General features: G+C 35.4%; 1 protein-coding gene across 2 annotated transcripts in view; it reads left to right on the top strand.

Moving 5' to 3' along the window:
* The window catches only part of SPOCK3 (SPARC (osteonectin), cwcv and kazal like domains proteoglycan 3), a 302,561-nt gene that overhangs the window by 220,310 nt on the left and 65,815 nt on the right, over nucleotides 1–16,436 (top strand). For both annotated transcript variants that reach the window (XM_084884339.1, XM_084884338.1), the window contains exon 6: nucleotides 9,576–9,690. In XM_084884339.1, the coding sequence (XP_084740465.1) occupies nucleotides 9,576–9,690 (115 nt within the window). The remainder of the gene's footprint in view (nucleotides 1–9,575; nucleotides 9,691–16,436) is intronic.

The raw sequence follows: 16,436 nt of genomic DNA, 5'->3' as shown, positions 1-16,436 counted from the left end.
TGTAGATTGATTCCCATACATTTCCAATCCCATGGGGTTTCCCCATTGTTCTCCTTTCTATCGGGCACACTCTGAAGCCCACATTACAAACCATATGCTCTTATTATTATTGTCAATAAATTTGTTTTGAACAATCCATTCTTGAATTATTAAGTCAATATTTTTGCATAGGTATCACTTTCAATAAATGCCTCATTTACGTAGGAAGACATATAAGGAGCATGGTTCAAATGAATGTGAGTTGTTCATAACCCCAAATCACCACCCTCTTTTCTATTGGTTTCAACTTAACTCGGTGATTTCTCCACCTTGGATCGCTAATCCTAATCTTACATGTGTGCACTATCAGTGAGGCTGTAGAAAACAATGAAAACTGAATAAAGATCTTAGCCCAGTAAGAACTTATATCAAACTCTCCTTTTTAGAGTTTATTGGAAGTTTACTTTGTAGATGTTTATTAGATTTAAATGTAAGGCACTCAACTTTTTTTCCCTTGTAAGTGGAGTAGTGCCCACAGAGGCAAGTCCTTCTTGAGAAGGTCATTGTATTATTTTTCCAGGATCTGTTTTCCAAGAGATAAGAATAGAAGATTGGGGCAGGGAACACAGGGTCTTTCTTTGGCTCCTGGTTCGCTCATCTTGGTTGATAGACTAAGCAAACTCTGTTCTACAAGCAACTTTGTTCTACACGGCAAGTTTAAATTAATAGCTTTTTGGGACATGCAGGCATTTAAGCTCACAATAATGGTGAGCTCCAAATCCTAAACTCAGTGTGGTCCACGAAGCTCCTGCTCGAAGCTTCTAATCCCCCAGTTGAGTAATCCTCACATGATAAGGATTAGTCAGGAGCCAGGTACTCTCAGCACAGGGAGTGTGACCCCACATCTAGGAAGGAAGCCCAGTCCTGCTCTCCAAGTCTTCCTGTGGTTCTGTATCTGCAGGAGCACCGGTATGCAGGGATTTTTGTGTTTTTGGTATTATAAAGAATATGCCTATCGGTTCTATTCCAGACCCACAATCTTCCCTCATTACCTTCAGCTCAATTTAGAGAGTAGAAATTGCAAATTGTATTTCCACTCTACAATGTAAGTGGAGGTGATGTCATTACAAAGTACAGCAGACCCGGGAGTTGAGGGATGGGTTGAGACAGAGGGTATCCAAATGAAGACTTCAGGCAAATGACCTAATAGTACGAGGATATAATTTTAGAAACTATGTCTTATTACACAATGGGACCAATTTTGAATAATTATTTTATTAGAGTTCAAACCTGAAGTTGTCAGTTTGTCTAGAAATCCTAAGCAGAGTATTTAGAGCTGTTTACATACACACAAAAAACAAAACAAAAACAAACAAACAAACAAAAAAAAGGAACTGATGAACTATGGAAAAATAGATTTACTTGGAAAAATATTGAGACTTTTGCAATTTTCAAGAGAAGTATTTTTGTAATATTATCTGTGTTTTATTTTCCTATTTAAAAAATGATTGCCTTTTTTAAGAAGTGACTTAGTCTTTCTTTTTCAAAGAACCAATCTATTTTGAATTCTTGTAAATTCAGTAATGCCAGAAAAAATCAAAACATAAGTCTGTTTAAGGTTAATTGGAGAGGTAATCACTCCTGAAATTGACATAAAGGATGAAGGTCTTTGTTACTTTACTTCAGGCAAATTCTATTTTGATTATATTGTCAGGCTTTAGTAAGAATTAACAATTGTTCTCTGATACAGCATCTGTGTTTGACCATGGATATATTTGTCACTGACTTGTGTAAATTGTATCCTGCATTTGCTGAGCAGAAGTCAATAAGTAATACTAATGTCCTAGAACTCAGCTGGGCATCTGTAACATAAATGCCCTGGGGACAACATGTTGGATGATTTTGAACACTTGATTCTATCATATTTACTTATGGAGTTCTTGCCAATTGAACCTAATAATGGCGAATTCCTAGGCATAACATTGCTTATAAGAAATATCTGTGTGTGTGTGTGTGTGTGTGTGTGTGTGTGTGTGTGTGTTTAGGGAAGGAAAACAGAAAGCTTATAATTTTATACTGGCGCCAGAGTCAATACTTATGTTGTTTGGGGTGGGGCCCTGAGAATCTGAATTTTACAAGCTCCCTGTGTGAATTTTACACATGCCCATGATTGAGAAGAACTATTGCTTTTGAAATCTTAAATATGAGAGTTTAAAAAAATATAAAACAGAACAATAAGTTTAGCATTAAATAAGAATCATTTACCTTTTATTGCAATTTGAGAAAGTTCCATTTTAAGTTTCAGTTTTGTCCTATTATTTGTTCATCACTAACTGTTTTCCATATTTGAGGTATTCTGTTGCTTTCTTTTAACAATAGTTCCTGATTCTAATAGATATATGTACTTTTTTGAAAGATAGAAAATTTCTTTCACATCACCATTTTGATGTTACCTCTATTTGTATTGGGTGTTTAATGGTCCTGTCTACCTTCTCTTGAATATTTTGTCTGAGCTGAGATAATTTTATGTTGGAAGATCAACAGTCAGAAATATATGTGCACTATTTCTGTTTGAACTGCTTTTCAACAAAAGCTGCATTTTGATTTTGCTTGGTTATGCCAACTTGATCAAGATTACAACTCCAGCATATTACCAGAATCGCTGGGATAAGCTCTTATTAAATCACTGAGCATCAAAAGAAATAATGTGAGTTAACTTTATCATAAAAAACTCAGATTTGAAAAGAACTCAATAGGACATCTAGGACAAAATTCTATATAACATGCAAGTCCCTGATAAGATATCATGTTCTCTGAGATAAATGTCTATTTTTTAAAGACTTTCTAATTGTCAGAAAACCTTTTCTCTCCTAACATTGATTTGGCTTCCAACACTCTCTAATTTTATCCCCTCTGAGACATATCAATGTGCAAAATAGATACTCTATTTTCTTTATTATTGGAAAAATATGAATTTTTAAATTTTCCATTTAAAATGTAACAAGAAGCTAAAAGATATTTTGCAAAGCAGACTAAGGGCATAATATTTCATAACTTATACAACTGTATTCCTGGTCTTTCAAATGCATTTTACACATTCATTTAGATACAAACTTTTTGATATAGCACACCTTCATTGACTATATTATCGTAGGCCATGCAATGTTTCATGGAATCCCAGCCTTTTAATTTGTCTTAATATTTGATCATATTAAGTCATATTTAATAAAATTATATAGTTATTATATTAATATATTTGAACTGATTTTAGGGACCAAAAAGTGGTAAGCATGAAACTCATCTGACAGAAATGAGAAAGTTTGGAGTTAAAGTGCTCCAGCTGCTATGGGCATCAGTTATTTCCTTATAAATTGACTGAGAGAGAGATTTATTCTCAATCTGAAAATATTAATTCAGTCCCTAGTCAGTGTGGCTCAGTTGGTTGGAGCTTCATCCTGTGAACCAAAAGGTCTAGGTTCAATTCCAGGTCAGGGTACATTGCAGATTCAGTTCATCCTGCAGGAGGCAGCAGAGCAATGTTTCTCTCTCTCCCTTCCTTTCTCTCTAAGATCAATTAAAAAAAAAAAAAAACTAATTCAGGAGAAATTAATTAATATGCTCCTCTACTGTAAATATTACATATTTGGGGTAAATATTATTACCAGGTAAATGTGAAATATGATATTTTTCAGTTGAATTTGAAAAATTAGAAATAATCACTGAATTATCATAACGTTTAAATATTTCTTAGAAAATATTGAGTAAAAATAAATTATAATTATTTTGTTATTTAATCCTGGATTTATTTTATCCTACGAATATTGGATGTACATGAAATATAATACGTTGAAAAATGTAGTGTTTTTTTAATTTACTAATTCATTATTAACATATTTAAATGCACACCTATAGGTAAGGAAATAATCATGTTCAGTGATGCATCATTTATTTTCAAAAAGGAAGAAGAAAATTATATTTAACCATGAAAACTATGTGCCATTTCTATAAAAGCATTCTTGTAACAAACTAACTATATTATGTTCCCAGCTTTGGCCTACATGGACTACTGTCAAGAAACTCTGAGCAGGGTGATCAGATTTCATGCTAATTCAACTAGAGAAGCCAGGTGGCTGAACCAGAATTGAGTTTGATTTCCCAAATCCCCTTTGCTTAGGCTGCCACTCGGAGAGTACAGCAAACAGACCAGCCTGCAATTACTGTTAAGGGAATGAAAGAAAAGCCCTGAATGTTTCAAATAGGTACCCATAACCTCTTTCCATCCTGTTAATTCCCCAGGAACCAGATGAGAGAGTACGTTTCCTTTCTGGATACAGAGATATTCATTGACTAATCTGCTGCACTAAAGTGAGGGAGGTAGCCTCTGAAATAGTTTTCAGTAGATTTTTTGAAGAGACCATCCCAATGCTTGCAAATATCAGATGCTTGTGGACCATAAGGAACACGGGAGAGGGATTACATACCTTGCCTGTCAGCCCATTATTGGATAGTTTTTTGATAAAAGTTTTCACAGTTGTCCAACCACGGATAGTCCCAAAAGTGAACCATTTGACACCAATTAGTGACAAAGAACACAAGGATGTGGCCCGATGGAACTGGAATAGCAGCAGCAGAATCTGAAAAGTGTCAAGAGAGACTTACAGCTGAAATTGACTCACTGGGTTTGTGGAGCCCCAAAGTAGGAGTGCCATGCAGTTTGCTGGGTGGCTTATAAAAGCAGTCCGACCAAGTAGAATGTCCAAGGGAAGAACATAATCTTTCCAATACCCAAAGAATCTGGGTAGGAGCTAGGACTAATCTTCTGATGATCAGCAAAGTAATGGATAAAACTGCTTAGTACAGTGATTGACACATAGTGGTGACCTGAAGAAAGTAGTTGTTTATCAATTGTGTATTTTGTAGTTATAGCTGATTTGTACTTTTGGTTATTCTGCATAAAGAACTTATAGCTGATAATTTATTTGTACCATTGGGTTTATTTTATATGTACTACTTTAGTGAATGCCCAAGTAAACATTCCTAAAGAAAAAGGAAAGAGATCTTGGGAGTTGAGTTAATCTATTCATTATCGTCCAGTGGACCAGTGCCTAAAGATGAGCTTCTCAATCTAGAAATGAGTGACATCTGAGTTCAGATAACACTTTATTTTTGGGAGCTCATCCACACATTGTAAGATGTTTTTTTTTGTTTTTTTTTTAATAAGTTTTTATTTTTCATATTATTACAAATGTTCCTTCCCCCCCCCCCCACCATTGCTCTCCTCCACCAGGTTCCCACCCCACCCTCTGCCCTTTCCCCTCTCCCCATTGTCCTCATCCATAGGTGCACAGTTTATGTTCAGTCTCTTCCCACGCCCCCCTCTCCCCTTTTCCCCAAGAATCTTCAGTTCACTCCCCTTCCATACCTCTGATTCTATTATATTCAACAGTTAATATTGTTCATCAGATTTTTTTAATTTCCTTGGTTTTTAGATTCACTTGTTGATAATTACGTATTTGTTGTTCATAATTTTTATCTTTGTTTACTTTCTCTTCTGAAAGAACCCCCTTCAGCAATTCATATAATTCTGGTTTGGTGGTGATGAACTCCTTTAGCTTTTTTTTATTAGTGAAGCTCTTTATCTGGCCTTCGATTCTGAGTGATAGCTTTGCTGGGTAGCTTATTTTTGGCTGTAGGTTCTTGCTATTCATCACCTTGAATATTTCTTGCCTTCCCTTCTGGCCTGCATGGTTTCTGTTGAGAAGTCAGCTGACAATCGTATAGGTGCTCCTTTATAAGTTACTACCTTCTTTGCTCTTGCTTCTTTTAATATTCTCTCTTTATCTTTTGCTCTTGGAATTTTAATAATGATGTGTCTCGGTGTGGTCCTCTTTGGATTTCTTTTGTTTGGAGTTCTGTGCGCTTCCTGGACTTGTAAGTCAAATTCTTTCACCAGGTGGGGGAAGTTTTCTGTCACTATTTCTTTCAGTATGTTTTCGATATCTTGCTCTCTCTCATCTTCTGGAACCCCCATAATTCTGATGTTGGTTCGCTTGAAGTTGTCCCAGAGGTTTCTTACATTATCTTCAATTTTCTGGATTCTCTTGCCTTCTAGCTTCTGTGGAGGAGTGTCTTCTGGCTCTTTATGTTCCAAATCTTTGACTTGATTCTTGCGATCTTCCCTTCTGTTTTTAGGACTCTGTAGAATATTTTTTATTTCAGACAATGTATTCTTTATTTCTTGTTGATCCCTTATCATTTCTTGTTGACTCCTTATTAATTCTAGTTGATCTCTTTTCATATCCTCATAGGCCTTATCCATCTTTTCTAGGAAATTCTTGAAAAACCTTATAAGCGTAGATTTGAACTCTATATCCAGACGCTTTTTGTTCTCCATTTCTTTCGTTTGTGATCTATTTTGTTGTCGCATTTCGCAGTTACAGATGGGACGGGGTTTCAGGGTGGAGCCTGCAGCTTTGGCTTCCGTCAGCCCCGCCCTATGCGGGTCCTTCAGTGCTCACTGCCGGCGCCTCTGAGAGAAAGGTGCCCTCGATTTTCGCCTGCTGCCAAACAGTCTATGCTCTCCCACAATGAGCCCGGTATTGGGGTTCAGTTCAGTTGGAAGTGGAGTTGGAGGTGGCGTTCACAGCAGTCTGGAGCCCCAGTCTCCTTCCCGTCAGGGCAATCCCGCGGCACAGCCGGCAGTCCCTTCTCTGCGCACTGTGTGCGCGCCTCCGGGACCTCCTTTCTCCGCTACCCCGGGGTTCCGACTTACAGCCCAGCTCCCTCTGGCTGAGCCTGAGTCCCCGGGGTCTGGCCCAGAACTGGGGTTCAGAGCAGTCAGGGGCCCAGCACAGTCGGAGTTTTATCTCCTTTCCGCTAGGGAACGCCCGCCAGGCACTCGGCCTCCCTCCTCTCCGGCTCCGTCCTCTCCGCGCGCGCCGCGTGTCTCCGTACCTTAGGCTTTTACAGCTCCTCCGTGCTTCCTTCTGGTTTTCTCCTTGCTTCTTGTTGTAGGATTTCCAGTCAGTCGACTTTCCTGTAGTTCTGGGTAATGTCCATTTTATATTTTAGTTGTATTTTATTAAAATTGTTGTATGCGGCTGCGGCTAGTTGCCTACCCGAGCAGCCATCTTGGATTCTACTCCCATTTTCCACACATTGTAAGATGTTTAGCAACACTTTTTACCTCTATCTAGTGGACACCAGCAGATCTCCCTCCATACTCTAGTTGTAATAACAACAACAACAAAAGTCTCTAGATGTCTCCTATCTGAGAACCTCTGGTTTAAGCCATCTACCTTGACAATGGTGAGTCTCTGGCCATAAAAACCTGTAACAGTAGACTTTCCAATGTTTGCTGACAATGATTTTTGGGGTCTTTTCTGTGAACAGTCCAGATCTCTCCTTTTTAGGTCATTTTTTTTTTCATTGTTATTAAAGCAAATGACTAACTTCCTTTTGCTGATAAGTGTCAACGTGTACTATTGAAAAATCATTCTGCAGGCTTGCTTTTCACAATAACTCATAATTTAAGTGTTCTCAGTACCCAGGTTCTTAATCAAGAATGCATTAATCATGTCTTTCTCTACTGTATTTGCATTTTGGGGTAATTATAGACTAATGAGTATGCCCTTTATGTGATATTTTGCTTCACTTATACCTTTATAAATATTTCAGTTTTGTGATAATTAAGTAAATTGAACATTATTAATTGGAAGTGCAATCAGTGGAAACAGCTAAATTTTCTAAAATACAACTACGTTTGATATCCTACTATTCTTTGAATAATATTCTTCACAATTTTTTTCCAAAATCAATCCATAAGTAAACAAAACTAAATGGTTTTCTGACTTCAGGAAGCTAAATTCATACAACTATACACATGGTGTGTATTTGCTATACATCTGATTCTGTTGCTTTCTACAGAAACACATAAAAAAAAGTTCAGTAGAATCATTGTGAAGAAAAATTGTTTCACTTATGAAGTAATTTTTTTTGCAGAGCTATAACTTCATTATATGCAACTCTTAAAGACAGCTTTGACATTTTGAATTTATAATTATGTCAAAAAAAATTAGCCAAAAGGTAAAAGTTGATAATGAAATCAAATTTTATAAAGATTGTGCTTTTTTCTTGTTATTTGTCTAATAACATTACAAATAATCAGTGATCAACTTTTGAGCAAAAAAAGTGTTTCTCTATTTAATAAATTAATAGATCATGTATTTTTGCTGTTTAAGTATTTCTTGAACTTTCCATTTTTCTTGGAATAAAAATATCACTGCTAAAAATTAACCACATTTAAAATGTGAATGAGTATAGAATAACAGCTTTGAAGGGAATTAACATTTTCAAATTTAATATTAGCTACAATTAATATTGACTTTTGACTTTATCTGCTCATATGCCTCTTATAATTGCTGCTGAACTTTTCTTAAATTATGTCATGAGTCAGAATTTTATTATGACCAAATCCAGGCTTCTGAAATATGAAGCTACAAGAATTTACAGGAAATAATATTAAATTTGAAGTCTCAACGTTTTATATAACTTATTTGGCTTTCCTTAAAGCACTCACAATTTCTTAACTATGTTAACTTTTTATTAGCTATAGGGACTTATTAATTACATTTAAAATTTATTGTGACTTTACATGACAAGATCATTTTTAATTATTGAAATATTAAATTATAAAAAAATGATACCTTTGAAATAACTTATTCCTCCAAAAAGGCCCACTAAACCATTGCAAATATATTTCAAGTGCAATAGTTTTTAATCATTTGTTGTAGGGCTAATTAAGAATTTTGCCAGGGAGAGTTATTTGACAAAAAAAAAAAAAAAACACATGCTGCACAGATGTGAGTAATCTGATTAGTCATTGGGTGGATTCGGTGCTCTTGGTATTAGCTGAAGCTGAATTAAATTAGACACTGGTTCATTTGTCGATGGGAGCCAGAAAGTCTGCAGTATTTCTTCTTAAAATAATTTGTAGTGGGTAAGTTATGGGGTAGCCACTAAAGAAATCACATTACTTTAGAATTAGCAAGATCAATTTATTTTAGGGGAGGAAGATAGTTATTGCCTCTTTAAAATGTGGAGCAGTTTTATAATTTTTAAAATCATATCAAATGTGCATTTATAAAATATTATCTTACGAATGATTTATCAATATCGTGGCTTAGAATACTAACAAAGAGTAATGTTTACAAAGAAAATCAAACCAAACCAAAACTAAACAAACAAAAAGAAATCTTTATGTGCCTTAGTAATTTTGATCATTTACCTTTAATTTTATTCAGCTTTGTTAACATTTACTGAGGAGAGCCTGGCTCATGGTTGCTACTGCTGTTTGACTCTTGAAACACTGTAGTTTAGGTGTTATCCCAATTATTCATATGGGAACATTGAGGCTGGAAACATTTAAAATACTAGCCCCAAAAGTCACATTTAAGAAAAGACACTATTAAGATTTTAGCTCAGGTGTTCATTTATCTTTCCCCATAGCATAAATGATAGAATCACAAGCATACTGTTGTCACTTTCTCAATGTTTTACTGTTTAATTAAATATATTTTTTCTCTTTTCTTATACAGTGCAAACTAGAATATCAGGCCTGTGTCTTAGGAAAACAGATCTCAGTCAGGTGTGAAGGCCATTGCCCATGTCCTTCAGATAAGTTAACAAGTACAAGCAGAAATGTAAAGAGAGGTAAGTGATGAAAACATCTTTATAGTTTTACTTGTTCTCTCTACTAAAATGTTTTGTAGTAAATGTCATTATGCATTATGTATACAGTGTAGCTTAATTTTATACATATATCGAGCAATAATTATATTGTAAGTGAACTTTAGCCTCTATTATTATAGCAAGTAATGTTTTCCTATAGATCTACATTTATCTTAATTGTAACATTATATGTATATTTCCTACATGTTTACCATATATAAGAAATCTAAAGCAATTCCTTCTATGAATTATTGTGTCAGAAAAGTGTTTTATATCCATTTTTTTTCCATTTTGGAGCAAGCAGCTGATTAGTGGGAACATAGTGATAGTTCGGCTCACTGTGGAGCTGGTCAGATAATTAGCACTAATCTTTTTAATTAAAATGTTCTACCCCATATAGAATGTGAATGTGTGTATAAGATGACTACTAAATAATTTCATAAATTAAACTTTCTTTTGATTATATATAATGTTTTAAATCTTTATTTTTATTGGTTCAATGTCTAATAAAATAATGGAATATAATGAATCCAATATGTGCTACAATATACAATTCAACTTTTCATTGATTATTTATTGTGGTTAGAATGGTAATGTTCTTATATTTAAGATATTATTTATGCATTTGAAAATATCTCTATAGCTGCTAGTTTTAGTTCTTTACATCTATAGATAAAGAAGACAATTTAAAGCATTTTTTGAATCAAGGACTATTTTAGAGAACATTAATATCCACATTTGTCACATATTTTATAACCATCTGAATCATGTAATATAACAATTATTATCATTGGACTTTAATGAAAATAATTCATTTTATCCTTTTTAAAAAAATCAATAACAGATATGCATATAAAATATTTATTGTAAAACATGTATTTTCTTAAATATGATATATTTGATATTCTATATTATAATGTCTCAAAATGAATATTTTATTACAGATACAACTTATGAACTTCAATTATGCCACTTATATTTTCTTTACTTAAAATAAGTAATATTTTAGATAAAATTTAGAATTTAAAAACTATTACAGCATTGCTTTTAGTAAAGTGCCTAGCTGATTGTATTATTAAAAGTAAATTAATTGATTTGAAAATTAATTTCAAGCTAGTGTTTAGATATTATGCAATATGCAGAAAGACACCAACTGTTGGAAGAAAGTTGTCTTCCAGAAATCTCACACTTGTTGCCTAACCCCAGCCTAGAGTCAATTGCAGAGTGATTCTTCCTGGACTCCCTACTCTCGTCTCCCAATCCACTTGCTCTACCATAGCTCAAATGAGGATATTCAGGCATGACCTTGAATATATTAATCAATCCTCTTATAATTAAAATTAATTATCATTTTATTTTAATTGAAGTATTCAATATCTCTTGCATCCTTCATCTCTATTCCCTATTTACATAATTGAATACATTTTGCTCAGCAAATCACTCTTAATTTTGAAGTAAATCCTACGTTGGTGTTCAATATCCATGTCTTATTGTTTTCCTTGGAAGCTATAAAAACATTTGAGTAGTAGTCATAATAAGTGTATACCTATAATACATCACAACCCTGCACTAAAATTCCTCTTAAATAAGACTTCTTGCTTTTTAAAACTCATTTTTGAATAAGAAGATATATGTGATGTTGTATTAATTTATCATAAGCTTCCACAAACTACAAAATGAGCTCAGTATCCATTAAAGAGGATCCCTTGTGAATAAACAATAATTATGTTTTGTGTTGCTGGAAGTCTCTGTACAATGTTTATTTTAATATGTCAAGAAGAACACTTCACTTAAAAATCATATCACCAGGGGATAAGGATCATTTGTGTTCAATTGAGCGTAGAAAGAAAAGCAAGAAGAATTTAAACTAATCCTGCTTTGATGGATTGTCAGGGCAAAACAAGTACAGAATAATGCTAGCAACTATGGAAAAAGAGTACAGAAAGCTGTGAATGTCATTTCTGCACAGTACCAAAGTCCAAGAGAAAGGGAAATGTAAAACCTAGTTCCATATCATTTCTAATCTTTCAGTTGTCATTTACATTGAAAACTTGCCTTCAGTAGGCTGTGTAGTACAGGAAATTCAATTTAATGTCATCTCTGTTCTAGAAAAAGGGAGACAAACTGCAAAAATGAAATATTTCTTGAATCTTTCTGACTTCCTACATTTGAGGTCAAATTGACATCATAGTAAGTTTTGACTGTGTTAACAGCTGAATGAATTCTTTAAAGTGACTTGAAATATATTCCAACTAATAAAAGTACATTTTCTTTATATAGTGGGAGAAACCAATGTTTTCCTTTGTTCTCCTAATGTATTCAGTAATGGATGTGCATAAAATGATCCAAAGATATGTGTTCAAGTAACCCAAATAAAGATAATAGGCACTTTACATTTTTTAAATTCTAGGTTCTGACTTTACATAAGTAGATAAGCATACTCCTCTTCAATTAGTAAATTAATGCTACAGTTTTCTGCTTTTAAAACTCAAAAAAATCAAGATTACAAAGGCCAGAGCTTCTAGGTCCCTTTAGTGTAGTACTTCTTTCTATTATAAAGAATTGTTTGATCACAAATGCAGAATGATCATTTGAAAGATTAATCTACTTTATCCAAGGATTGTTGACATTTTAAATGATTTCTAAATCCCCATATACATTTTATGTAGTTAGGTTAATATGAGATTCATAGGTATGAACCTGGACTATGGACAAACCATGTATTTTGTATATTGTTTTGCTACATTTTGTTTTTGGTTGCAAAATTATACTCAGAGACTGTTGTCTTTGCCAACAATTTATTTAGCACAGGTTCATAGTGGGGATTATAATAATTCATAAGCCACTAGCATACAGGATAATATCTCTTAACAAGCCAAGAAAGAAAGAAAGAAAAAACATATTCCATCCAAATGACAGATTTAATCGTACAATCATTCCAGGCAAAAGGAGATAAAGAAATAAAAGTCCAGCCCTGTTCAGTGTGGTTCAGTTGGTAGTGTCTTCCATGTACCAAAAGGCTGCTAGTTAGCATATGCCCAGGTTGTGGGCTTCATCCCTTGCAGGGAGCATGCAGGAGGCAGCTGATTGATGTTTCACTCACATCAGTGTTTCTCTCTCTCTCCCTCTTCCTCTCTCTCTCTAAAAATTCATAAAAATATATTTTTTATAAAAGAAAGTCCACATTTAACAAAAGTGCACTTTTTACTCGTATGAAAGTTTGGTTTCTTGGGAGAAGTCTTGACCAACCGTGAGTTGACATCCTCCTGTCAGTGCAAAAACGAAAGCCCCTCATTGCTGGAGCACATTGCTGGGGAAAGGAAGGCGATGGTGTTGCTGAACATGATAGGCTGCTCTGAGGATTATGACTCCAGAGACCTTGATGTGGTTTAGCACCCCTGCCAACAGTCACCTTGGACAGGTCAGGAGCAAATGTATCAAGATCTTCAGAGTTACTACTTAGGTCAGCAGTGTGTGCCCTGCCCAGGCTGAAACTCAAATAGTCTTCACAAACTCTCAGTATTTATCATCTAAATGTCCCCTTACCATTGTTTTATCTCTACATGTTCTTATCAGTAAGTTTCCAGTGGGGCCCCTCTGCATTGCTGAGTGCTTATAAAGTTTAACAGATGATATGATAATACCATCCTGACTCAACTTACTTCATTCCCACATCAAAACAACTTATCAAAAAACAAAACAAAACAAACAAACAAAAAATCTTATTTTTTGTCCTTGTCATAAACAAGTGGATTGAAACAGCTTCATTTGAGCCCTGGCTGGGAGGTTGTTTGTTGTCCCATACACCAAAAGGGTGCAGGTTTGATTCCCAGTCAGGGCATATACTTAGGTTGTGGGTTTGTTAAGGCACATACAGGAAGCAACTGATATTTCTCTCTCACATCAATGTGTGTGTGTGTGTGTGTGTGTGTGTGTGTGTGTGTGTGTGCGCGCGCGCGCGCGCGCGCGCGTGCGCACGCGCGCACCTTTCTCTCACTAAAAACCAATAAATACCTATACTTAGGTAGCTTTAAAAAAGGAAAAACAAAACAAAAACACACACAAAAAAAACAGCCCCAGCCAGTTTGGCTTAGTGGATAGAGCATCGACCTACAGACTGAAGGGTCTGGGGTTGATTCTGGTCCAGGGCATGTACCTCATTTGCAGGCTTGATTCCCAGCCCTGGTCACATGTGCAGGAGGCAACCAATGGATGTGTATCTCTCACAATGATGTTTTTTTGTCTCTCTCTGTCTCTCTCCCTCCCTTTCACTCTCTCTAAAAAATCAATGGGAAATATCTTCAGGTGAGGATTAATAACATAAAAGGGAAAAGAAAAAACAGCTTCACTTAAATCATAAATTTTATATATGCATCAACCCTAAATATAGAAAGAATTTTCAGGTCAGGGCCAAAGATGTAGAAGAGCATTGAGATATTGAGAGCATTGGAAAGAACCTTAGACAATGTTTATTTTGCACTTAATATATCTAAACTCAAAGGAGACTACCCTAGACATATCTTAAAGGATCTGCATAGCAGTGGTTGATGATCACAGTAAACTCAAATAAATATAGCAAAGATAAAGTATAACATTATCTGTTTATGAAAAATACTTTACATTCAGACATATCAGCAAAACCTTTTGATGTTCTAGTCTGTATACACATTAAATATAACATATTGGTATAATTATTTAACTAGGTCAGGCAAAATAATTTTTATTAAAATTCTGTAACTTTAGGCATTCTTGCAATAAGGTATCAAATTTGCATTTGGCCTCATTTTCTGTCTGTCGTTCTGCATATATCTCATGTACTAGATCAAGTTCTACAATTTACATTTCTAAAAATTGTGATCATTATAAAGTCTATTTAAAACCTAACTATCCAGGGAGTCAATGGGTCCTGGTGCTTAAACTCACAGGTACTATTGTGGTTCGACATCCATATGCTTACATTAGTGATCCTGCCACTGACTTGAAGTATGACCTTGAAAAAAATAGCGAAACACTCTAATTTTTAGTCTCCTATTTTCTCATATCATTAAAATGAATCCGCTGGGTTTGAAGACTAAATTGAAGTAGATAAAATGTCCTTAGCACAGTTCCTAAATTATCTCTTCTATTCCTCAAGGATCTCTATTTTACGAGGGCTGGGATTTTTCCCTACTTGGAAGCCAACAAGTTAACCTACATAGTTTCTCAGATGCTGATAGCAAAGAGGTAACACCTAGACAAAGGGCGTGATTGCTCACAGCACAAGGTTCGGGCTCACATTTGTTCCCCTTAACCTCTCGTCCCACAGGAGAGAGGTGGACTGGGTACTGTGAACACAGTGGGTTTCAGCCCCAGCTGAAAAAACAAACAAACAAACAGAAAAAAAAAATCCAAGTTTAGGAAACCCTGAGTGATAAGGAGGCTGGTAGCAAACATGCCCAACCTTTGCCCCAGAGGAAGACTTCTTGACATTCCTGGAGAGCATCACATCTGCCTTCATCTCTGTAGGTAGATACGAGCCCAATTTCCCAAGTCCATTTGCTCCATAGATATATTTTAAAAAGATAGTGCAAGGAAAAAGCTGAAATGTGTTGACCCGGAAGAGGCACATGGAGACTTATCTCTCCACAATATTAACAAATTCGTCCGTGCTTCCGAGTGAACACTTGCTGTTGAGCTCTTTGATTCTGCTTTGCCTTGATCTCCTCTCCTGTTGAATCTGTCCCTGTTACCTCTCCTGAGGTGTACATCCTCCCCCCAACCACGAACCCTGCTCCTTACAGCTTCCCCAGTGCCGTGGTTATAAATGGTAGTTAGGGAATAATTGTTGAAGTTAAGTGAATTTGTGTTTATGGAGATTTCACTTCAGTTTTCTCTTACTTGTCATGGTGCTGATAAAAGTTGGCTATTATTCTTTTCTTTGTTTCTCTATAGGTGAGCACTCCCCAACCCAGCTTTCTTTAACATTCTTTGACTTTTTTTTACAGTTTGAATGTGGTATGTGTGGTTCACTTGCTTTTGTTTTGCATTGTCTGGTTATTTTGCTAGGCATTTTCTGAATTTCTTGTATCCATGGTTTGGTATCTGACATATTTGTGTGTAATTTTTTTCCCCCCTCACCTGAGGATATGTTTATTGACTAGAGAGAATGAAGGGAGAGAGGTTAAAACAAACAAAAACAAAAACAAAAAAAAAAACAATGTGAGTGAGAACCATGGATTGCTTATCTCTCATAGACCAAACTGGCAACCTAGGGATGTGTCCTGACCAGGAATGGAACCTGAGACCTCTAGGTGTAGGGGATGATGCTCCAACCACTGAGCAACACCAGTCAGGGCTTAGTGTCTGATATTAAATTTGAAAAGATCTTGACTATTCTTTAAATATTTTGCTATTCTCTTCTCCTTCTTCTGCTATTCTGACTGAGGAAATGTTACAGCTTAAGCATTTAGTATGTGGATTATGTCACTATGTTTGGAGCAGATGCCATTTCAGACATTTCAGCTTCCTCTTGTGTTGTTGTTTGTCCTCTCCTCTCTCAGGAGCTTCCGTTTGTATACTACTCCTCACAGTGAGTTAGCATCTGGCAGCTGTTTTAGTTGCTATTTAGTGTTACTATTATTGGAGGCATGTTAGAGTGCTGGTCTGGTATTGGAGGAGGGAGGAGCTTTCTAATTTTCTGATTGTCTTAGTCTTTATTGGATCTGTGTCTTAGGGAAGTGGTTCTCTCC

This window comes from Pipistrellus hanaki (genome assembly GCF_964339955.1).
Source record: "Pipistrellus hanaki genome assembly, chromosome: 5".
NCBI lineage: Eukaryota > Metazoa > Chordata > Mammalia > Chiroptera > Vespertilionidae > Pipistrellus > Pipistrellus hanaki.
Note: the sequence above shows the minus strand (reverse complement) of the source record. Positions and strands in the feature narration are given on the sequence as shown.